Here is a 24,417-nt window from a genome sequence, read left to right on the forward strand (position 1 = left end):
TATCTCCCTAAACTGCTGTAACGTGAATGTTACTGTGGCCTGTCTTGACTGCTACTACTACTGAAATGGAACTAATACTGTGCTCCCCCTATACTGCTGCTTCGGAATTGTTACTGGGGCCTGTCTTGACTGCTACTACTACTGAAATGGAACGAATACTGTGCTCCCCCTATACTGCTGCTTCGGAATTGTTACTGGGGCCTGTCTTCAGTGCTACTAGTACTGAAATGGAACTAAGACTGTGCTCCCCCTATACTGCTGCTTCGGAATGGTTACTGGGGCCTATCTTCAGTGCTACTATTACTGAAATGGAACTAAGACTGTGCTCCCCCTATACTGCTGCTTCGGAATTGTTACTGGGGCCTGTCTGGACTGCTACTACTACTGAAATGGAACTAATACTATGCTCCCCCTATAATGCTGCTAGTGATATGTTACTCGGGCCTGTCCCTAATGCTACCGCTGAAATGTTACTAATTCTGGGCTCTGTCTATACCGCTGCTAATGCTATGTCACTGGGGTGTGGAAACGGAGGCTTCCCAAAGACATGATGGTGGCGAGGCCATTTCCCACCAACGCGGTTACTGTTAAGGTGCATATAACCACGGACACGTGGAGAGGACACGTAGTGCCTCAAAAACATCCCCCTCCTCCTCCAACAATGAAAAATTCTTGGCAAATACCTTTGCATTGGTCCGTCTGGTGGCAGTCCAAGAATTTCACCTTTACCGACACAACAAGAGAGCCCCCCCACCATGGCCCACTTAATCCTGGCCACATTCCGAAAACCAACTAAATAAAACCGCATTACTAGGTCCGCAGTCACCACCACATTCCCACCAACGCGGTTACTGTTAAGGTACATATTACCACTCTGACTGGGGCATGCACTGTGGGCCGAAGCACACCTGTATTGTATGGGATGTTAGCTCTGCTGAGCAGGGCACTGCAATGGGATACATTTATGTACCGCCGATGGATTCCAGGGCGCCATCCATGCTGTGGGTCCACAGGGACTTCACATTAGGGATTTGTACCTGCCAGTGTCTATGTATTAAAAACCCCGGTCAGACTGGGGCATGCAGTGTGGGCCGAAGCCCACCTGCATGTAATCTGACGTTAGCTTTGCTGTCCAGGGCACTGCAATGGGATATATTTATGTACCGCCGGTGGCTTCCTGGGACCCACCCATGCTGTCGGTCCACACGGAGTTGTAACTGCATGTGTCTACTTATAAAGAACCGCAGTCTGACTGGGGCATGCAGTGTGGGCCGAAGCCCACCTTACCACCTGCACCTAAGGTGGGCTTTATGCATTTTGTACTGTTACATATATATATGTAGGTTCAATCTTTTGTATACTTGAGGTGTCATTCTATACGATTAAATGACTGTTGCTATATGGTTTTGCATACCTGCATCAGGTTAATCAAGTGGAACACTGTGTTTGGCATGATGTGTGTGACTAGAGTATGGGTGAATATATTTGGTCAGTAAAGGCTGTGTGTAGTTCTTATAGGGCTAATTCCCATGGATGGATTTCTGCCATCCTTTTTACGCAGCGGAAATCTGCGCCGTTATCCCGCAGCTATTAGTTTCTATTAAACCTAATAGCTTTCTGCCTTTCAATGTTCATGCTGTGGAATTGCGCAGCTTGAAAGAAATTGCGGCGTGTTCTAATTGCCAAGGAAAAACAAACTCTACTGCATAAGGCTGAATGCTCACGAACGGATTTTCGTTGCGAAATTCGCAGTCAGACACCCGCCACAAATTCCGCAGCAAAGTCCATCCATAGACATGCAATGTTAAATGATTTTCCCCTGCCCACGAATGGAAATCAACTGCGATTTTTCCGCTTGCAGGAGAGAATAGCAGCATGTTCTATTCTGTGTGTAAAATCGTGCAGACGGCTTCCATTGCAGTCAATGGTAGCCGTCCGTCCCGCAATATTCCGCGCAGTCGGTACTGCGAAGACCGTGAGAATCCGCGTCACAGCCCAGCACCAGTGTGCCACACGCTGCACTGCGGCTCGCCGGGCGAGACACTCGCGGCAGACTCGGAGAGGTGAGTTTAGGGTCTCTGGGGTGCCGGGTCTGATTCCACTGCGATACTTCAGGGTATATCATAATGCGCTTTTATAGGAAATTGAAGTGACTGCTGCCTGAGTAAAGTTGTCCTTCTTTACAGAATGTTTGTGCTTAATTACTTAATAAGTAGAGATGAGCGAGCGTACTCGGTTCGGGTGTTTTTGCACTCGAGCACCGCTTTTACCGAGTAACTGACTACTCGGACGAAACGATTCGGGGGGTTGCAGAGGGGAGTGGGGGGGGGGAGAGCTCCCCCTGTTCCCCACTGCTACCCCCCGCTCCACCACGCCGCCCCCCCAAATCTTTTCGTCCGAGTAGTCAATTACTCGGAAAAAGCAATGCCCGAACCGAGTACGCTCGCTCATCTCTATTAAGTAATGATAATTCAGTACTTTTACCCCCAGGTCTAAAACCACAGAAAAAAATATCGGGAAATTAAAACTAGTTGCATAGCAAAATTCACTTTGCTACAATAGTATTAAACATGTCATAAATACAATGCTGCTTTACCTAACCAGTACAATACTATGTACTTCATCTGTATTTTTCAGGTTTGAAGCTCTGTTTATTCTTTCTGAACCTAGTCAGTCATGGGTTGGACATAAAGGCCAAATATCCTGCTGTCTACTATCAGAGGCCTTAACACGAAGTAAAGAAGATTCATCTGTTTTGATTTGTATCTGCGGTCCAAGTGGTTTTGTTGACCAAGGATTAAGGTAATTTAAGAAATCCGTCCTGTAAAACCTTGTATGTATATCAATAAAATATTTGTATTTAAAAATATTGTAAATTTACTAAATTTCTATAAAAAGTTCTGTTTTTAATTTTGTAGGTGTCTGGAAGATCTTGGTTTTTCCAAAGAAGAAACATTTATTTTTAAAGAGTAACTGTACTCAAGAACCGACATGGTGATCAGCTACCATTAAAATATCTATGCATCTTTGGTGCTATCCGCTATGCACAACTACCATCATCAAAAGAAGAATGGATTAAGTGGAAACTATTTTACCTATATTTTTCTTTTTCTTAAGGTCAATACAGTATATATAGTGACTGTTATATGGGAACAGCTCTTCAAATGTCTCTTGTTTGCGGTTTTATTTGGAACAGAACATAAATTATTCTTATTTTTCACTGTAAATATCCTTTCTAATTAAAATTTGAGCAGTAATGAACAGGCCAATTATTCAGAATGTAATATTGCTTTCAGAACCAGCTGCAGGTCTTTGTGTTTACTTTTTACCCACGTTTGTTGGTTGTGGTGTTTGCTCCAAAATTTGTTTCTCAGTTTCTGTGGCCTCCCTTGCAAATAGATTAATATATCTTTTAGGTGCGGTATATTACACTTTGTAACTGAATGTAAAAATAGTCCAGCTCTCTAATAAAATGCCATTTTCCAACTAGGGAGGAGACGGGAGCAACTATCCAATAGCCATAAGTGTAGTGGGCAGTGGAACCATATGAAAGTAACATAATTTGTAAAGCCAGTTCAGCCTATTATCCTTGCGATATTGATCCAGAGAAAGGCAAAATAATGCTATGAGGCAGAAGCCAGTTGCTCTTATTTTAGGGGAAAAAAATCCTTCCTGACTCCAAATTTGGCAGAATTAGAATAAATCCCTGGATCGACAACCGATCTCCACTAAGAAAAAAAATATTTTTTTTTTGGTGGAAAACTATTAAAAATGTACATATTTGAAAGAAGTAGATTTATGGCCCTGATTTATTAAAACACTTAAAGGGGTTGTCCCGCGAAAGCAAGTGGGTCTATACACTTCTGTATGGCCATATTAATGCACTTTGTAATGTACATTGTGCATTAATTATGAGCCATACAGAAGTTATAAGAAATTTTTCACTTACCTGTTCCGTTGCTAGCGTCCTCGTTTCCATGGAGCCGTCTAATTTTCAGCGTCTAATCGCTAGATTAGACGCGCTTGCGCAGTCCGGGTCTTCTTCTTTTCTAAATGGGGCCGCTCATGCCGGAGAGCGACTCCTTGTAGCTCCGCCCCGTCACATGCCGATTCCAGCCAATCAGGAGGCTGGAATCGGCAGTGGACCGCACAGAAGCCCTGCGGTCCACCGAGGGAGAAGATCCCGGCGGCCATCTTCAGCAGGTAAGTAAGAAGTCACCGGAGCGCGGGGATTCAGGTAAGCGCTGTCCGGTGTTCTTGTTTAACCCCTGCATCGGGGTTGTCTCGCGCCGAACGGGGGGGGCTGTTGAAAAAAAAAAAAACCCGTTTCGGCGCGGGACAACCCCTTTAAGCTGGTTTTCTTGTGTTTAAAAAGCCACACATTTTGATGCACACCTTTTGTGCAAAAAAAAAAAATCTATGATTTCGGTTTTTTTTCCAAGAGTGGGCGTAGTTTAGCAGAAGTGAGCCACCACTGACCTAAATAATAATTTACACTCGAAAATGTCATAAATTATGGTACAATTATACACCAGTTCATAGGTGGCATAGATTTGGTTTCTGGAGCGCAGACTGCTGTAAGATGTATCAAATTTTTAGGGTGCATGTGCCTATTTAAAAATTTGATTCATTTTGCCAGCGGAGTTTATATCAAGACAAGTGTAGAAAACATCTGTCTTAACCCCTTAGTGACCACCCATAGTGTTTTTACATCCTGGCTGAATTAGCTTTAATCCCCAGGGCCGTAAAATCGCACTTGCTCTGGGGATTAAAGCCCTGTGCGCTGTGGATGTGACAGCTCCCGACAACCTGGAGTTATCATGGGGGGCTGGGATATCCAATGGTTAGTGGTAAACGCAAAGTTAAAAAAAAGTTGGTTTCAGCTCCCCTCACGAGTCGGATCCGTAAAGGGGACTGAGACTAATCACCTCCATCCTCCGCGATGTCCCGCGGGGTTTTGGTCTTCTAGGACTTGACGCTGGCGTCTGCGCATGCATACCAGACATCATACGTCATGCGCACGGGCAGATGGCCCGGGAAATTTAAAAACTCCTCTGCTCCTGGCTAGTATGAGTAGCCAAGAGCAGGGAGCTGTCACCGGGAAACCGCTGCATTGTCCTAGTCACATGATCACCGTTATCCAATGAACGGTGATCATGTAAAGTAAAAAAAAAATAGAGTGTAAAAGGAAAGAAAAAGTTCATATAATATCCGCGAGAGGAGATGAAATGACGTACCTAAGGCCCCTGGATTTATCCATGGACCTTAGCCTAGCTTCTGTGCACATGCCCAGTGCCAAAAGCCGCGGATTGCCAGGGTAATCTAAAATCTCCCTGCTCCTGGCTACCAAACGTAGCTGAGAGCCTGGAGATTTCACAGGGGGTTAAGCGGTGAAAGTTAAGTTTTACCTCCTGTCACAGATCTGATCCATGAGGGGAGGTGACATTACTTACCTAAGGCTTTGGCAATGTCCCCTGACAGGATCTTTATCGGCAGACCTTTCCCCAGCTTTGGCGCATGCTCCCGTCGCCAAAGTGGCGGACGCAAGCGCAGAAGCTGGGGGGCCCGGGAAATTTAATATCTCCTTGCTTCTGGCTACTACAGGTATTTGAGAGCCAGGAGCAGTGACCGAGGGCCACAGTGAGTGGTCCTCGGTCACATGATTGCCGTTATCCAATGGATAATGGCGATCACATAAAAGTTAAAAGGGAGTTAAAATTTAATGCTCCTTTCAGTTTGGGCCCCGTTGTGCATATGAACATAAGATTAGGGCCACAACAGGTATGTTTCTGAACACAGGACAAAAAAGGGTATCTATTTTGGGGTGAAAGTCTTTTTTTTTTTTTTTTTTTTTTAATTCTTTGTCATTTTCAATTTCCATCTTTATCACAGTGTCATTCAACGAAAAACGTTTTCTTTAAACATTTTACAACCTTTAAACTAACCAAGTTCTGGTAACCTGGGGACACCTCTTCCGCCTCTTGTAACTTTATCTGTGGTCTATTAACTAGAATGAACATTTTCTACGTTGTGTGGTTGAACCATTAATACTTCCCACTTCACTGTTATGTGTAGAGTATCATATGGTCCAAGAACTGTCATTTAAGCTTGAACATAGTAGGAAAACAACCTGACATTTAAGGAGGGGGGGGGGGAATGGGAGGACTGACGGGGAGGGAGAGTGGTGGAGGTGGGGGGTGCGGTATCTTACGTGCGTAGCAATTGCCGGTATTCCTCTGAGCTCTGAAACATTATCCAGTGGGACCAAGTCTTCCTAAATTTCTTCTGTCGCCCTTTGAGGGACGCCGTAAGGTCCTCCACCTCCATAATCTGGTTCACTGTGCTAAGCCATAGGCCCAGTGTGGGCGGGGCTGTCTGCCTCCAAAGTCTGGGGATGCAAGATCTTGCTGCACTCACCAAGTAGCACGTCAATGAGTTTTTGTACACTGCTAGTGGTATATCGCTGTGATGCAGGAGAAAGAAAGCGGGGACCCTTGGAAGCAACCGGTCTGTAAACTTTGACGTAATCCACCAAACCTCCGACCAGAAGCCTGCCAGGTCCGGGCATTCCCAGAACACGTGCAGCAGTGTACCTTGTCCAGTGCCACATCTCCAACATAGATGTGAGACCGCGGGGAATAATGCGTTTAGGAAGGAGGGCACCCTATACCATCGTGAGAGAATCTTAAATCCTGATTCTTGTATCTTGCTAGAGATTGATGAGGAGTGTGCGATTGTGAATATTCTCTCCCTTTCTTCAGGGGAGAATGTAATCCCGAGTTCCGTCTCCCACTTCTGTATGTATCCTGGTGGTGGCTCTTCCGACTGTGTGTTGAGTATGTTGTATGTCCTTGATAGCGTATGTCTGGAGGGGTGAAAGTCTTTAATCATATTTGTGCTGTACCAAAAAAACTGTTTTTAAAATGACATGCCAAAAAAATGAAAATCATAATTTTTTCCTTCTGCGTTGCTTAAATTCATTCGAAAACTGTAGGGTCAAACTACGCAGTACACTCCTGGAGGAATTCTTTCAGGGGTCTAGTTTTCAAAATGGTGTAATTTCTGGGGGTTCTCCATCATTTTGGCCTCTTCAAGCAAAATGTCTGTTGTGAAAGCCACCGGCGAGTATTGAGGTTTTTTTTTTACCCAGTATATACTCGAGTATAGCTCGGCTTATACTCGAGTCAATAGGTTTTACCATTTTTTTTGTGGTAAAACTTATTGACTCGGCTTATACTCGGGTCGGCTAATACTCAGTATATACGGTATTTGCAAAAATATGAAATTTTATTTTTTCTCCTCTAAATTGCATTAACTCCTGAAAAGAAACTGTGGGGTCAAAATACTCCTGTCACCCCTCAGTGAATACATTAAGGGGTGTACTTTTTAAAATGGGGTCATTTGTGGGGGTATCTATCATTCTGATACCTATGAGCCTTTGCAATCTTGGCTTGATGAGGAAAACAAAGTGTTCCTCAAAATGTTAATAATTAATATTAAATTTGTACGTCTCCTAAATGGTTAAAAAAAACTAGAGTTTTTCCAATGTGCGTCCAGAATAAAGTAAACAGATGGAAATATATACCTCATCAAAAATTTGTACAGTATGTTTGCACATATTTGAGATATTGCAGTTGAAAATGTGAACAAATAACCATTTTTTTTTATTTTCCCAATTTTGGCACTTTTAATAAATATACAGAAATTCTGTGTGTCTATTTTTACCACCTAAATGAAGTACAGCATGTGGCGAAAAAATACTGTCAGAATCACTTGGATATGCAAAACCTTTACGGAGTTATTCTATGTTAAGTGACACATGTCAGATTTCCGAAATTTGTTTTTGTCATTAAGGCGCAAACAGGCTTGGTCACTAAGGGGTTAATAAATCAGTCTCTTTATGTATTGATTATGTTGTGGTAACCAAACAGTTGAGAGAGCAGTAGTCTGACATGGGACCCCATTCTTGGGATTGGGGGAGATCTCAGCTGTCAAACCTCCACCGATCACACTTTTATCACCTATCTTGGGACAATTTCCCTAACCCCTTTCCGCCACAGGACATAAGATTATGTCATAGCAGGGTGGTACTTAAGGCAACATGACATAACCTTACATCATGTGGATTTCGCAGGATCTGAAGAGATTCAGCTGCATCCAGCAGCAGGAGCCAGCTGTTACTGATAGCCGGCCTCCCGCTGCAACAGCGGGGGTGCATCCGGACAGCGACCCCCACTGTTAACCCCATACACGCCTCGATCTATGTAGATAATCGGACCCACCCCCAGATGTAATCACAGAGAGCCGATGGGTTGCCATGGCCGCCAGCTTCAGGCGTCCTGCTTTGCCATTGCCTATGATGGCTATAACCATCAATAAGACATAGCTGGTATGGATCAGGCCCCTTTCAGGGACCTGAACAGTGTAGAAAAAAAAAAAAAGGAAATGGTGTACAAAAAAATTCTGAAAAAAAATCTTTTTTGCTCATTTTCCATTTATATAAAAAAAAAATTAAAATTTAAGAAAAAGCCTATATGTGTGGTATCATCGTGTCCATAACAAACTGTGCTATAATTTTTTTTAATTCGTTTTATTTATTAATGATGAGCAGTCTGTGAGACACATAATAAAGAAGGTTTGTACAGTACATATTAGTGTAAATAGAAACATATTCGTACTTTAAAAGTTAACATCGAACTTGTTACTGTGTCTTCCAAACTATCCGTCTGTATCTTTATTAACAATAAACATTTTCAAACTTATATAAACCGTAAGTTAAGTTTTGCTCTTCCTTATTTTGGGTCTTGGGGGTTACAGGTCTTCCAGGCGCTTATCAATGGGGGGGGGGAGGGGGTTAGCGTGAATTGAGTTTAAATTTCAGTTGGTGATCAGAGTAGAGTAAGAGTTTAGCCAGGCTCCCCATACTTTTTGGAATTTAGCCGGGCATCCTCTGTTTTGGTATATGATTTTTTCATACGAGGTTACAGTGTTTACGTTTTGGATACAGTGTAGGGTCGAAGGGGGCTCTGTTGCCATCCATTTCATGGCTATTTCTTTGCGGGCCAGGAATAGTGTCTTCTCTAGGAAGACCCGAATGTGGAATGGCCACACCTCCTCCTCCAGTAGACCAAACAGCGCCACCTTAGGGTCTAGTTCAATGGATAATGGGGGTCGTAACAGCGAGTTTACAAGATTTATTACTTCTGACCAGAACTCCCTAACGTACTGACATTCCCAGATCAAGGGCCAGAAGTCCGCCCTTGGTTGGCGGCATCTCTGGCATGAATCCGAGGTCGTATTGCGCATTTTGTGTAGTCGATTGGGAGTGAGGTAGGCTTGGTGTATAATGTATAGCTGGATTAGCTTGTTATTTACAGCTGGTGATACTGACAGGTGGGATTCAGAAATATCCTGCCATTCCTCAGGTGTAAGGGAAGCAATGGCAAGTTTCCATTTATCATATGCTGGGGGGGGTTAGGATCTATTTTAGCTGAGAGGAGGTGTGTGTATAAAGCTGATATTAGGCCTTTGGGTCCTTGGGATTTGAGAATGCCTATTGTGGGGAATTTGGATATGCGGGCCGAAGGGGGGGGGGGAATTGGGAGTTTAGTGCATGTCTTAACTGAAAGAATCTGAACAGTTGGAGGTGTGGGGCCTGTAGCCTATCTCGCAGTTGTGTAAAAGTGGGGAGTGTTCCGTCTATATATATATGTCTTTTATTGTTTGTACCCCTTGGGCGATCCAGTATTGTGGGTCTGGGACGGTCTGTAGTGCGGTAAGACCAGGATTGTTCCAGAGGGGGAGTTCTGGTATTACGCCCTGGTAGCTCTGCAGAGTCTTTATTTCTTTCCAAACGCTAAGAGCCAGTTTATGAAGTGGGGTTAGTTCGGTGGCTTTGGTGTATTCTGGGAATTCTAAGAAGTTCAGGAGATTTTGTCCTGTTACTTGTTTAGCAAGTTGTTTGTCTGCTATGGGTAGTTCTCTTCCCAAGACCCAAGCTCTGATGTTTCGCAGTTGCCCTGCCAGGTAGTAAAGCCGGAGGTCCGGTAGGGCCATTCCGGCTTGCTCTTTAGGTCTTTGTAGGATTGATAGACTCAGCTTAGAGCGGGAGGAATTCCAGATAAATGTTATAATTAGGGAATTTAGGGACTTAAAGAGGCGCTTGGGGACATTCACTGGCATATGTTGTAATATGTATAGGCATTTGGGTTGGACGACCATTTTGATGAGATTTATACGTCCGGCTACGGATAGTGGTAGTTTAGCCCATCGCTTCAGTTTGTGTTTTATATTCTCTAAGAGTGGGTTTATGTTATCTGCTATTGCATTATTATGGTCGTGCGACATGATCATTCCCAAATATTTGAATGTTGAGACTGGTTTTAGTCCGTATCTTGCGACACAGGGGTCGTTTTTTGGGTTGGCCTCTGTATAGAGGATTGTTGATTTGGACCAATTAACATGTAGTCCGGAGAAGTGGGAGAATCTGTCTATGTGTGTCATGGCTTGGGCAAAGGAGTCTGATGGGTTCGATAAGAATAGGATTGTATCATCTGCGTATAGTCCTAGTTTGCTTTCGAGGTCTGACCATTTAATGCCGGTTACACTAGGGGCGCTTCTTAGTCGGATCGCCAGTGCTTCTATGGCTATGGCGAACAAGGCCGGGGATAGAGGGCATCCTTGTCGGGTACCTCTTGCTAGTTGGAAATCCGCCGAAGGGACACCATTGACGACCACATTTGCAGTCGGGGATTTGTATATAGTTTTTACCCATTGTTGAAATTTGGGTCCGAATCCGAAACGGATCAGACAGGCCTCCAGAAAAGCCCATTCCACAGAGTCAAAGGCTTTTGCCATGTCGAGTGAGACCAGAGCCCAGGGCATGTTGTATTGTTTACCTAACTGGATAGCTGTTTGGACTCTGTGGATATTTATGGTTGTAGACTTCCCTGGCATGAAGCCCGTTTGGTCGGGGTGTATGATGGAGAGGATCACCTGGTTCAGTCTAGTGGCCAGAATTTTAGTTAGGATCTTGTAATCCGCGTTCACCAGTGATATGGGTCGATAAGATCCACAATCTGTGGGGTCTTTCCCAGGTTTCAGGATGACTACTATGGATGCTTTATAGAATGAGGCTGGGAGTGTTTTGTCTAGTTGCGCTTGATTTAGCACCTCAAGAAGTTGTGGGCCTAGTTGCTCGTGGTATTTGCGGTATGTCTCTATGGGAAGACCATCGGGTCCTGGTGATTTGTTAAGGGCCATATCTTGGATTATTAGCTGGATCTCTTCCAGAGTGAAGGGGGCTTCCAGGAGGTTGACCTGCTCTTCGGAGAGGGTAGGGAAGTCTAGATCGTTCAGATAATCTAAGACATCTGTCACCGTATTACGAGAGGTGGAGGTGTATAAGTTAGCATAGAATTCTTTAAAGCAATTGGTGATGGATGGGGCGTCAGTGTACTCTATTCCTTGCTGGTTTTTGATCTTAAGGATCGTGTTTGTTTGATTTTCCCGTTTGATGAGGCTGGCGAGTAGGTGGCTGGATTGGTTCCCTAACTCAAAGTAATGTTGTTTGGAGAAAAATAGTTAACGTTTGGCTTTGGCATGTATTTGGTGCTTATAAAGTCGGGATAGACTGAGCCAGGCTATTTTGTTGGCGTCTGTGGGGGCTGATATATATGTTTTCTCGGCCTCTAGGGTTTGGTTTTCTATCTCCCTATCGGCCTGGGATGTCATTTTTTTAATGTGTGAGATAGCTGATTTGAGGAATCCTCTGATATAGGCCTTGAGCGTGTCCCATTTCAAGGCGGGGTGGGTGTTGTCCTTGTGGGCGTCTAGGAATAAGGAGATGTGAAAAGGCATCTGGTCGTCCGATCCAATAAGTTTGAGCCAGAATGGGTGCAGTTTCCATGTGGGCCTTATTTTAATTTGTGGGAATTTTAGGGTTAGCAGTATGGGGCTGTGGTCTGAGATGCCTCTCGGGCAGTGTGTTATGCTTGTGAGATGTATTGCTAGTTCTATGGAGCTAAATATGTAGTCTATTCTTGTCAGTGCGTTGTATCCCGGTGAGTGGCAAGTGTATTCCCATGTTTCGGGGTGGCGTAGTCGCCAAAGGTCGACCCATCCGACGCTTTCGATTAATTGTCTCAAAGGGGAGTTTGAGGTGGGGGTGGGATTAGAGGGTGTGTAGAATTTGTCTTTGATAGGGTCCATTATCATATTAAAATCACCTAGGCACATCACCTCCGCTAATGGATAGTGATGTGCAAACGCAATGGCAGTCTGCAAAAGATGGAGATTATTGTGGGGCGGATTGTATATGGATAAGATGACATATGGTTTGGAGTCTATTTCTCCGTATATAAATATGTACCTTCCTTCGGGGTCCCTGCGGGTGGTGATTGGGTTCCAGCGCTCTGATTTGTGAACTAGCACCGAGACGCCCCTAGAGGAGGAGGTGTGAAAGGAATGGGAAGTCCACTGGATCCATGGTTTTGACATGGTGTCTGCTTTATCTTTGACAAGGTGGGTCTCTTGTAAGCTAATGATGTGCGGGTTTAGTTGTTTGATATATGCGAATACAGTCCTTCGTTTGAGTGCTGTGCCAAGCCCTCGGACGTTCCAGCTAAGGCATTTTAGGGACGTCATTGTTTACGTGGGTGTAAGATTTAGTCTTTTGTCTGTGATTTTGGGATGGGAGGGGGTTGGTATTGGTGTGTGTAAGGGGGGGAATTGTGTTAGCGCCTGCTTGTGGAAGACATTGATGAAGAGCAGAAACATAACAATTCAAAACATTGAACATTGACATCTCGCTAAAATTATGCCGCGGATATCAAAGAAAACAGCAAAACAGAAAAGTTGGAGAAAGGGAAGGGGGGGGGAGGGGGGAAGGAGGGGGAGAATAGGAAAAAAGAAAAGTCAAAGAAGAAAACAAGAAAACAATTTAGCTACAATCTAATTAGAAGTAACAGATGTTCTGTCTTTTGGGGGGAGACTTCTGTTGGCCTTTAGAGGCTTGAGGCTGACCGCTGGGCTCCAACAATAACTTTAGCGGTGTACCTGTCGTTTTGCACACAGTCTATGCGTCAAAGGAGTGTTGGGCGTTTGGGTCACAACAAGATTTAAAGTCCCATTAGTTAGTGTTGTGGGGGCGTTCATCCTTTTGGTGTTTCAGGTTGCATATCTAGCCACTCCAAGGCCTCTGTGGGAGATTGGAGGAAGATCGCCCTTCCCTGGGCTACGATTCGTAGGCGGGCGGGGTATGCCATTGAGTAGGGAATCTGTCTCTCTTTGAATTTTCGTTTCGCCTCTGTAAAGGTGGCTCTTTGTTTTTGTAGCTCAGCAGAGAAGTCAGGAAATATGGAAATCGTTGTGTTATACTTTAACGGACCTTTTATTCTGGCTTGACGTAGTGCAGCGTCTCGGTCCCTGCAGTTTAGGATCCTTATTAGAAAGGGGCGCGGGGGGCTCCCGGCTGTGGCGGTTTTGCAGGGACTCGATGGGCTCTTTCTACTGTAAACTTGGTAGAGAAGGTGTCGTCTCCTAGTAGTGTTTTTAGCCAGGTTTCGGCGAATGTTTCCATATGGGAACCCTCTGATTTTTCAGGTAAGCCTATTATGCGTAAGTTGTTACGACGCGAGCGATTCTCCAGATCGTCTGTTTTGGATTGGCAGAATTCTATAGCTCTTGTTGCCTTTTTGACCGCCGTAGTTAATGGACGCAGTGAGTCTTCTGCGTTGGAGACGCGCTCTTCCATTTCCCGCATTCTGTCGCGCATATTGTGTAAATCCTGTCTTAGTAGGGAGACGTCAGATTTAATCTCTTCTATTTTATTAGTAAGAGAAGATTTACAAGTATTGATTGCATCTAGGAGTTGACGCATGGTAGGTTCTGGGTTTTGCCCTGTTTCAGTTTCAGGCTCTTTCGCCTGTGTAGGTCGCGTTGCACGCGGGGTGTGATCAGGGGTTTCGGAACAAGAGAATTCCTTTAGTTTTTCGGTGGCGGTGCCACCTTTCGAGCGTGTACTCATGTTAGAACTCGTTGGGTTGGTATGGCGGGTTATGAGAGTTGTTGTTATAGTATAGACTGTGTCGGTATTTGCTTGTAGAGATCAGGGGTCTGTACCTTTGCGTTGTCGTGGGCTGCTAAACAGAGAGCGTTCGTTTGTCTAGATCTTGATAGTGCCCGATTGTCTCTGGCCTAGGTCTGGCCGCGGTAGAAGAGGGTAGGAGATTATGCCAGTCAGGTATGGTGGTCGACCGACCGCGGGATATTATAATCTGCTTCTACTGGTGTGGTTTATAGTCAGGGATGGGTCGGTACCTGTCGCTGGGTCTTTTGTTTGTTGGCCCGGCCCCGTGCAGTCTGTTCGCAGGAGAATAGGAATAAGAGAGCAGCCAGTCCCTCGGCAGTCTTAGGAATTAAGGTGGTTCAGTTGTGTTATAGGCCGCCTGGCCCGTGCCTGCGTATGTGAGGAGTCTATACAGTCTTGAGTATTGTCCCCCAGCCCCTTGTACGTAACTCGCGGTTTTTTCATCGCCGGCTCCGCAGGACCGGTCTCGGAGGGGGGATTCCCTCAGGAGTCGAGCCTCAGATGGTGTGGTTCACTGGCGGCTGAGCGGACCGGCGATGTGTTGAGCCGCAGAAGCTGATCAGTCTGGGGTGGTCGGACCCGCTGCAACCGGCGCTGAGGATAGGGAGAGAGGCTTGCAGCTTGCAGTGCCGGGATCAGGTCGGCGGGCGGCCCCACGCCCGGCACGTGTGAGGCGCCGTGTGTCAGCGGTATGTGGCGATGGAGGAGCTGCTGTATGGTGGTTTCGGCGAGGCGCGGCTTCCGTCGGGCCCCGCGGCAGCGGTACGGGCGCAGGAGATGTCTTCCGCCGCTCTCCAAGGAGGGGGATGTCCGGCGACGACTCAGCCCCGCTTCTGGCTCGATCGGAGGCAAGTATTTACCAGCGGCGAGCGGGCGGGGAGCCTCGGTTTCCGCGGTCGGCTACGGATGGGTGGTGTCAGGACGGCCGGCGCCGGCGGTCTATCTGCGGCTCCTGCAGCAGTGGTCTGGGTCCGGGTGCGGCGTGAGCGGAGCGCCGCACTTCTCCGAGGTGAGTCTGCCTGGTTCAGCCGGGGGGTTGCCCCCACCCGACTTGCGGCAAGCGCTGGTCTCCGTGGCCCGGAGTCAGCGCGGAGGGGGCTCCGGTGAGACCGGAGCGGCGCGGCCGGTCCCAAGTGCCAGCGGGGTCTCCTGCGGGGTGGTAGCTGGGGGGAGGTAGCCCGTTAGGGCTCCGGATCGGTCAGGCGGCGGGCTGGGGTGGCGAGGGTGGCTGCGTGCGAAGCGCGGGGAAGAATTGGCAGGATGTTGGCGCCGTCTCCCTCTCGCGGCTCTGTTGTGGGAGTTAGAGGGCTGCAATCACTCTCGGGCTCGGTCCAGGATGTCCCTAAAGGTTTAGGAGCCCCTTGGTGTTGTTTGGGCTTCTCTGGTTCTGGTCAGGCCAGGATTTTAGTCGGATCTTGTTATCCCCCCTGGGGAGCTCCTCTCAGTTGCGACCTTCCATGCTGGTCGCAGGCCACGCCCCCAACTGTGCTATAATTTGAGCACACTAATTATCCTGCGCAGCAAAGACCATAAAAAAAAAGAGGAAAAATGCATATTTTATTCATTTTATGTCCAAAAAAGAACCATAAAGCTATCAAAAAAGCCATATGTACCCGAAAAAAAGTAAAAATAAAAACTACAGCTCATCACGCAAAAAAGAAGCCCTTACAGAGCTCTGACTATGGAAAATAAATTATGCAGTTTTGAATGCAACAATGCAAAAATAATTATAATTTTCAAAAGAAAAGGGTTTTTATTGTGGAAAAACCCTAAAAAAATTATGTTTTTGGTATCGTTGTAATTGTACCAACTCGCAGAAAAAATAATAATGGCAGAATTGATGCATCTTCTCTTCCTGCTCTCAAAAAAAAAAAAGCTTTACAATACGTTCTATGCACTGAAAAATGGTACCAATAAAAAATATAGTTCGCCACGCAAATTCCTAGTCATTTTACAAGGCTTATATAAAGAGTCTAACTTTGGCTTGAAGGAATTCTGCCTTCCAATAGCTGGCACTGTGGAGGTATTATTCCATCTCCCTTATTTAGACTGAATATATCGCTCAGAAAATCGTTCAAACAAGCAAAATTAAATGATGGTTCAGTTTAAACAAAGCCAACGACAAACAAAAATCGCGCACTTCTTGTTAATAGTTCAGTTTTTAGCTGGCATAAAAATCCGCGCCGGCTCGTACACTTGTTGGTCAGTTTAACCCCTTAATGACACGGCCCCCTTTTTTTCCTATTTTCGTTTTCCTTCCCCCTTTAAAAAAATCATAACTCCTATATTTATTCATCGACGTTGCTGTATGAGGGCTTGTTTTTTGCGGGACAAGTTGTACTTTTCAATGGTGCTATTTCATGTACCATACAATCTACTGAAAAACTTTAAAAAAATTTTAAGTGGAGTAAAATTTAAAAAAAAACACATTTTGCCATCTTTCAGTGCGTTTTGTTTCCACAGCGCACAAACTGCAACAAAAATGACATGATAACTTTATTATTTGTATAGTTTATTTTTTGCTGTACTACTTTTTTAAATTTTTTTCAAAGACATTTAATTTTTTCTAATTATTTTCTGCCGCCACTTTCTGGGCGCAATAACTTTTTTTATTTTTCTGTCGAGGTAGTTGTGTGAGGGCCCAGTTTTTTGCGCGATGTCCTGTAGTTCACGTTGGTACCAATGCCAGAATACATACAACTTTTTAATCGCTTTTCATTGCGTTTTTTCTGGGAGACAGGGTGACTAAAAAAATGCATTTGTGGCTATTCTTTATTTTTTTTTTTCGGACGAAGTTCACTGTGCGGCGTAAATAATGCGCTACTTTAATAGATTGGACTTTTACGGACGCCGCAATACCATACATGTATTTTTCTTTTATGATTTAAATTTTTTTTTATTATAGATATGGCAAAAGGGGGGGGTGATTTAAACTTTCATTTTTTTTTTTTTTACAATTAATAAAATTTATTGCTCTTATTTTCACTTTTTTTAAAGCTCCCCTGGGGGACCACAACATGCGATGCTTTGATCACTCCTGCAGTATGCTGTAATGCTGTAGCATTACGTCATACTGCGATTTGACAGGCAGTCTATCAAGCCACCCCACGGGGATGGCTTGATATGCAGTCTCCTAAGGCAGCCCTGGGGACTTTCAGAAGGCCCCTGGCTGCCATGACACCCGTACGGCTCCCTGCAATCTCACGCGTGGGGGGCGGGGCTGTTCGGAGGATTTAAATGCCACTGTCAGAATTGACAGCGGCATTTAACGGGTTAATGGCCGCGTGGCCGATTGCATTTACTGCCCATGGTTATCAGCTATAATAAACAGCTGATGCCCGTGCTGTATGAAGAGAGGTTGTCCCGCGACCTCTCTTCATACATGCTCTGACACGCCAGGACGTATATGTAAGGACATGGCCCATTTTTTTTCCATTTTCGTTTTTTCCTCCCCCCTTTTAAAAAAAACATAACTCGTTTATCCATCACCGTCGCTGTCTGAGGGCTCGTTTATTGCAGGACGAGTTGTATTTTATAAGGGTGCTATTTAATGTGCCATATAATGAAAATCTGTTTCTACAGTGTACATACTGCAACAGAAATAACATGATAACTTTATTCTATGGGTCAGTACGATTACTGCGATACCAAACGTATATAGGTTGTTTTTTGTTTTTATGTACTCCTTTTATTTATTTATTTTTTCAAAGATATTCAATTTTTTAAATGTATTTTCTGCCGCCATCTTCTGACTGCTGTAACTTTTATTTTTCCATCGACATAGTTGCGTCAGAGTTGTGCAAGGGCTCATTTTGTGTGGGATATCCTGTAGTTTGCGTTGGTACCATTTTTGAATACATATGACTTTTTGATTGCTTTTTATTGCATTTTTTTTCTTGGAGACGGGGGGTCTTAAAAAAGCGTTTTGTTTTTTTCTGACAATGTTCACCATTAGGGATAAATAATGCGTTACATTGATAGATCGGACTTGCGGACGCAGTGATACCAAATATGTATTTTTGTTTTTTTATGTAGATTATTTTATTATAAATATGGCAAAAAGTTTTTTCAAACTTTTATTATTTTTTTAATAATAAGTAAAACTTTTAAAAACTTATTTTTACTTTTTATTTTAGTGCCCAGAGGGGACAACAACTTGCGATGCTTTGATCGCTCCTGCAGTATGATGTAATGCCATAGCATTACATTATATCGCAGTCTGACAGGCATCCTATCAAACCATGTCACAGGCATGGCTTGATAGGCATTCTCCTATGACAGCCCTGGGGCCTTTCTGAAGGCCACTGGCGGCCATGACACCTGCACGGCAATCCACAATCTCATCACAGGAGGGCAATATGGGACCCTTGAACATCAGTTGGGGGATTTAACCCCTTCCCGCTCCAGGGCGTACCGGTACGTCCTGGCAGCCTGGTACTTCCCGCAACAGGGCGTACCGGTACGTCCTGGAGATAGCGCGGGATCACATAAGATCCAGCGCTATCCCGCAGCGGGAGCCGGCTGTCAGTCACAGCCGGCATCTCGCTGCAACATCGGGGGGGCATCGGAGATGCGCCGCCCGCTGTTAACCCCTTCCCTGCCGCGATCTAAGTAGATCGCGGCAGGGAAAGAGTTCACAGAGAGATCGTGCTCCTTCTGTTTCTCCGTCCGGAACTCGCGATGTCATCGCGAGAGCCCGGCCTGTCGCCATGGCAACAGGACGCCAGACACTGGCGTCCTGTATTGCCTGTGCCTATAATCGCTGTATAAGCGATAAGGCATGGCAGAGCAGTTGCTCTGCCATGCCTTATAACAGCGATCATAGGCACAGTGTTGTAAGTCCCTCAGAGGGACTCAAATAGTATAAAAAAAAGAAAAGAAAAGTGTAAAAAAAGAAAAATGTAAAAAGAAATTTAAAAAAACCCCTTTTTTTATGCTTTTTCTAATATTAGCATAAAAAAAGGGGGAAAAAAATTAAAACCCCACATATTTGGTATTGACGCGTCCGTAACGACGTGTACAAAAAGTTGAACACACTTTTTATTTTGTACGATAAAAAGCGCAAAAAACAACGCTAAAAAACAGAGGCAAAATGCTAATTTTTAGCATTTTGCCTCCCAAAAAATGCAATAAAAGTGATCAAAAAAACCGTACATTCCCCAAAATGGTACCAATAAAAACTACAGCTCGTCTCGTAAAAAATAAGCCCTCATAGAGCTCCGTACATACAAAAATAAAAAAGTTACAGGACTTTGAATGCAGCTATAGAGGAAAAAAAAGATTTAAAAAAAAAAAGGGGGTTTTATTGCAAAAAAGTGTAAAAACCTAAAAAAAAATATAACAATTTTGGTATCGTTGTTACCGTACCGACCCGCAGAAAAAATTTAGTGTGTCATTTATGCTGCATGATTAACGCTGTAAAAAAAAAATAAAATCTATGGCAGAATTGATGCGTTTTCTCTCCCTGTTATCATAAAAAAAAATTTAAAAAATTTTACGATATTGTCTATGTACCCAAAAGTGGCACCGATAAAAACTACAGCTCGCCACGCAAAAAACAAGCCCTTATACGGCCGCGTCCACGGAAAAATAAAAAAGTTATGGCTTTTGAAAAATGGAGATGGAAAAATACCAAAAAATCGCTTGGTCCTCAACGCCAAAATAGGCCGTGTCATTAAGGGGTTAAATGCCACTGTCAGAATTGACCATGGTATTTAAAGGGTTAACAGCTCCGCACAGCTTATTGAAGCTGGTACGGGCGGCTGTCGGCTGTAAGAAACAGCTGGCAGCCGCGTTGTATTGAGCTAGATCGCCACGCAATCTTCCTTTATACGTACCCCGAAACTGCAGGATTGAACTGTACGTCCTGCAGCGTTAAAGGGTCAAAAACTGATCATTTAGTGTGTCACATAGTAATGTAAAAACACTGAACTACAAGTGAGCGAGAACTGCATGATTCTCAACACGCTACACAAGCACGAATGAGCTGGTGATAACGTCAGCAACTTTTTCGCTCAGGCAAATGAATAGTTTGATTCTCATTGTGTGTACAACGGGCATTACAGGGGATGCATTGAGCTGTCTATCAAAGGAAAGGCAGTGTTGTGAGCTTCCTAGCTCGCTAAACAGTGTGACTCTTCTCTGCCAGATAATTCTTGTCTGCTCATTTACATACAATGTGAGATAACTTTGAAACCTAAGGCCTCCCTCACACAGGGCGTTTGTAGAAACACAGCGTTTTTCAACGCTGCGTTTACTGCAGATTGCACCCGGTTTCAGCAGCGCTGGCATACGTTATACCAGCGTTTTGGCTGCGTTTACAGCTCGGCTGAAAACGCAGCCAAAGATGATGAAAAGAAAGAAAGAAAGCAATACTCACCTAGCCGCTGCAGTCCCGGTGGATTGCCATAGGCCAGGTTTGAGAACCCCGCCTCCAGCAATAGAGTGCTGTGATTGGTTGTCGGCGCTGGCTCGATGCCCAATCACAGCCCTTCATTGACTGTCTCAGCTAATCAGCGCCGGCAAGCTCTGATTGGCTGAGACAGTCAATGAAGGGCTGTGATTGGGCATCGAGCCAACGCCAACAACCAATCACAGCACTCTATTGCTGGAGGCGGGGTTCTCAAACATGGCCTACGGCAATAGGCTTGTGAGTGCAGGGGAAACCCGGATCAGCGGCAAAGATACTAGGTGAGTATTACTTTCTTTTTTTCTCTATCTAGCCCAGCTGGGACTGATTTTCGGGATAGGTCTTCTATTGCAAGCCCTCTTCCGAAAATCGGTGAGCGGTTAACGCTGCCAAAAACGTGGCACCAAGTGTTGCCGTGTTTTCAGCAGTGCTGAAACCACTGCCCATTCATTTCAATGGGCGACGCAGGGCTGAAAACGCCCCAAAATAGAACATGCATCGCTGTCAAAGCGCAGCGTTGAAAGGCGCTGCGTTTTCAGCCCTGTGTGAGCAGCCCCATTAAAATGAATGGTAGCCTTGTACAGTGTTTAGCGCTGGGCTGAAAAGGCAGCGCTAAACGCTCTACAAAACGCCCTGTGTGAGGGAGGCCTTACTGTAAGGCTGGGTTCACACAGGGCGGAATTGCCGCGAAATGTCCGTGCGGACTTTCTACACGGAAATTTTGCCCACGTGTTTAATCCTGGGACTAGCCAGCAAAATGGACAAAATTTGCAAAAATCTTGTCCACACACTGCGGCTAAGCAGCGCTGAAATTGACATCTGGCGCAGAAATCAAAGACGCAGCATGTCAATTATTTCTCCGTTTCTGCAGTGGCCTCTCTCCTCTCTATAGGGACAGTAGAAATAGAAAAGTCCCGCAGCACACCTAACACATGCACTTCAGTGCAGAGGTTCCAGTCTGTATATGCCAAGCCACCTGTGGGGTCATGAACCCAACCCCAAATAAATGCAATGGTATCCAAGGAGGCAGCAGATTGTAAAAAAAGGGGTTTTATTGCTCCATAAAATGGCGACGTTTCGACTTAATCTAAGTCTTTTTCAAGCCTTACACCGTTGATGCTGCCGCCTCCTTGGATACCATTCCTCTCTATAGGGAGAGATGACCACAGCGGAATGCAGGCGGTGCAGCCGATCCAAATTCCGCGGCTGAGGGCTGCCAGTTTTGAAGCTGCGCTTATCCCTCGAAGATCTCAGTTTTTTTCTTGCAGTCATTCCATGGGATTTCAGTCCCGTGTGAATCCAGCCTTAAAATACTTAGGCTCTTTTTAAAAAGAAATGACATTAGAAGTGATTGATGTTTCATTCCCTGCAAACCATTAAATTTAGTTTTGCGGGTAGAATTGTGTTAACAGGTTCCCTTTAAGGCTTTATGCTTATTCAAGCCATGTTTCACTTGACAGTTTCCCATCCTGTTTTGCCCTTAGCAAAAGCACTGTCCATGAAGAGATGCCAGGAAGCCAATCTAAGGATCCTTTTACACGGGAAGATTTTCTGGTGCTAATGTGCCCAGCAGTCATCCTGACAATAATCACTCCTGTGCTATCAGACAGAAGCAGTAATCAAACATACAGTGAACGGAGGCAGAGAGATTGCTAGCCGCCTCCATTCACAGTAAACAGGCAGTCGTTCATAGATGAACAACTCCCTGTTTACGCAAGTAGATTGCTATTTGATTTTTATGCCTGTATAAACTAAATGTCGAACAATAAGTGAGCAAATTATTGTTGTTTGTTCAGTTCCTGGCATTGTTTACACTGATTGATTGTTGTTTAGTTTTGCATGATCAAGTGATAAACTGAACGAGAATCGTACAGTGTAAAAGGGCCCTAAGGTGCTGTAGATTGTCCAACCCCTTTTCAGTATTCATGACTAGTTCTATGGTTCAGAAGAGCTAATGGCAGAAAAAGAAACAAGAAAATATGTTGTAGTTAGGGAAAAGGGAAAAGAACATACAGCACAGAACTGATTGATTGACAACTTAATTAAAATTAATGTGTTTGGGTAATTTCAACTGACAAAATCAAAATGCTGATTATAGCACATGAATTGTACTGACGGATGTATAATATAATATTATATGTGGGAAAGATAACGTTTAATCAAAGGTTCATGCAACTGGAAAATTGAATATACTTTCCTCATAAAATCTCTGTTACCGTATCCTTCAAAGTTTGAAAATGGAAAACTAGAATCTCGACACATACTTGTTAACAAATCTTTAATATAAATACCCAGATAAAGGAATTAAAGCGAAATACACCCCATGAAATTATGGTACTGCCAAACACCTGAAGTAAACTCATTTACCATATTTCAGATCCAAATGTAAGCTCGCGCAGTAATCAGTCCATGACCGCAGGTCTGACTTCTTTGACCCCAGTGCTCAGCTGTTCTCACCAGGGTAAGCACCTCTTAGTCAGGATAAATGTAGTATTAGGCCAGCCATACCAGCTGTACATAAATTTAAAAGCATTTTGTAAAAACCTTTTTTAATATATCGCAATCCATAATCAACAGAAAAGGCCTGACCTGTTCTTGAGTTGCTCCAAGAAAAAAATTGAAAAAAAATCCAGCGCTCTTTTAAGGATGAGCATATGTTCCAGTAATTAGATATACTCCAATGATAGAGTTATAGAAATCTTCTTTATTCCAATAAAAAAGTGCAACGCGTTTCTTCGATCACGACTTTTTCAAGCACTGTACATGTTCATAAACATAAACATTTATATACCATAATAATTAATTACCTTACATAAATAGAAACCATCCTTCTTAGATCACCAATGGCGAATTCTCCTCCAGATATCTTGGATTTGAGTCTATCTAGAGCTGGAGCTGATGGACAAGAGGGAAGATTGAGAGATGGGCCGTTTTTTTTTTTTTAAGAGAACTCACCCCATCGATTCCTTCAGTACAAAACAAAACCACCAACAGAGAGGGAATATTAAGCCACCCACCCCCAAAGGCAAGAAGACGGGACTCGGTCCCAATAGTTCAGTCGAAAATCCACCAGTTCTATCATCTGATACAAACCTCAAGCACAAGAACCCAAAGATTAGGAGAAAAGGGAGAGGAAAGAGGGGGGACAGTGTGGTGCAAAAAACAAGGGGAAGGCTAGATATACAGGGGAAGAAGTAATTGACTTTGAACAAGCAAAAACACAGGGGATATTTAACCTTTCACAACACTTATTGAAAAGAAAGGAAATGGAGATATTGTCCAGAGGGCTATCATTCAGTCCCACTATGCCTTCTAGCCTGTTCGATCTATTCGTGGATCTAAACACGTTCATAACGAAACTCACATTGAACAGATACTAAAATATTCAGGCCCTTAAGGGTATAGAAGTAAATAATGAACAAATGGGTACTTCTGAAAGTGATTTTAATATAGATGACCCTATTATTACCAACCTAAGACCTAACAGCAAGTTTTACCCAATAGAGGCCAAGGGAGAGTACATAGAATTATTCTACCAGAAAGTACTCAAAGATTTTGGTAATATGTGCAGTGATAAACAACCAATAGGAAAAGATAACCTAACCAGAACCCAAAGGGCCACCCTTAAGGGCTTAATGCAAGAAGATTCTATTGTTATCAGGGGAGCTGATAAGGGTGGGGGCATAGTGATTTTAGATTATGACCAATATAACCGAGAAGCACAAGAGAATAATAAGTGATAAAGAATATTATGAAACTCTAAAAAGGGACCCCACTGAAAATATAAAGCAAGAATTTTATAATCTCCTTCAAAATGCATATCAGGAGAACAGTCTGTCAAAACTGGAATATAAGTATATAATCGAACCCCCCATAGGGATGCCTTATTTCTACCATATCCCTAAGATTCACAAGGACC

The 24,417-nt window shown here is 44.2% G+C and overlaps 1 protein-coding gene across 1 annotated transcript in view; it reads left to right on the plus strand.

Moving 5' to 3' along the window:
* CYB5R4 (cytochrome b5 reductase 4) overlaps nt 1–4,035 on the plus strand; it is a 138,260-nt gene extending 134,225 nt beyond the window's left edge. The window contains exons 15-16 of the mRNA XM_066605006.1: nt 2,638–2,802; nt 2,919–4,035. Coding sequence (XP_066461103.1) covers nt 2,638–2,802; nt 2,919–2,973 — 220 coding nt within the window. The 3' untranslated portion in view covers nt 2,974–4,035. The remainder of the gene's footprint in view (nt 1–2,637; nt 2,803–2,918) is intronic.
* Nucleotides 4,036–24,417: the final 20,382 nt, after the last annotated feature.

The sequence above is a fragment of the Eleutherodactylus coqui genome, chromosome 1, assembly GCF_035609145.1.
Source record: "Eleutherodactylus coqui strain aEleCoq1 chromosome 1, aEleCoq1.hap1, whole genome shotgun sequence".
In the NCBI taxonomy this organism is placed as follows: Eukaryota; Metazoa; Chordata; class Amphibia; order Anura; family Eleutherodactylidae; genus Eleutherodactylus; species Eleutherodactylus coqui.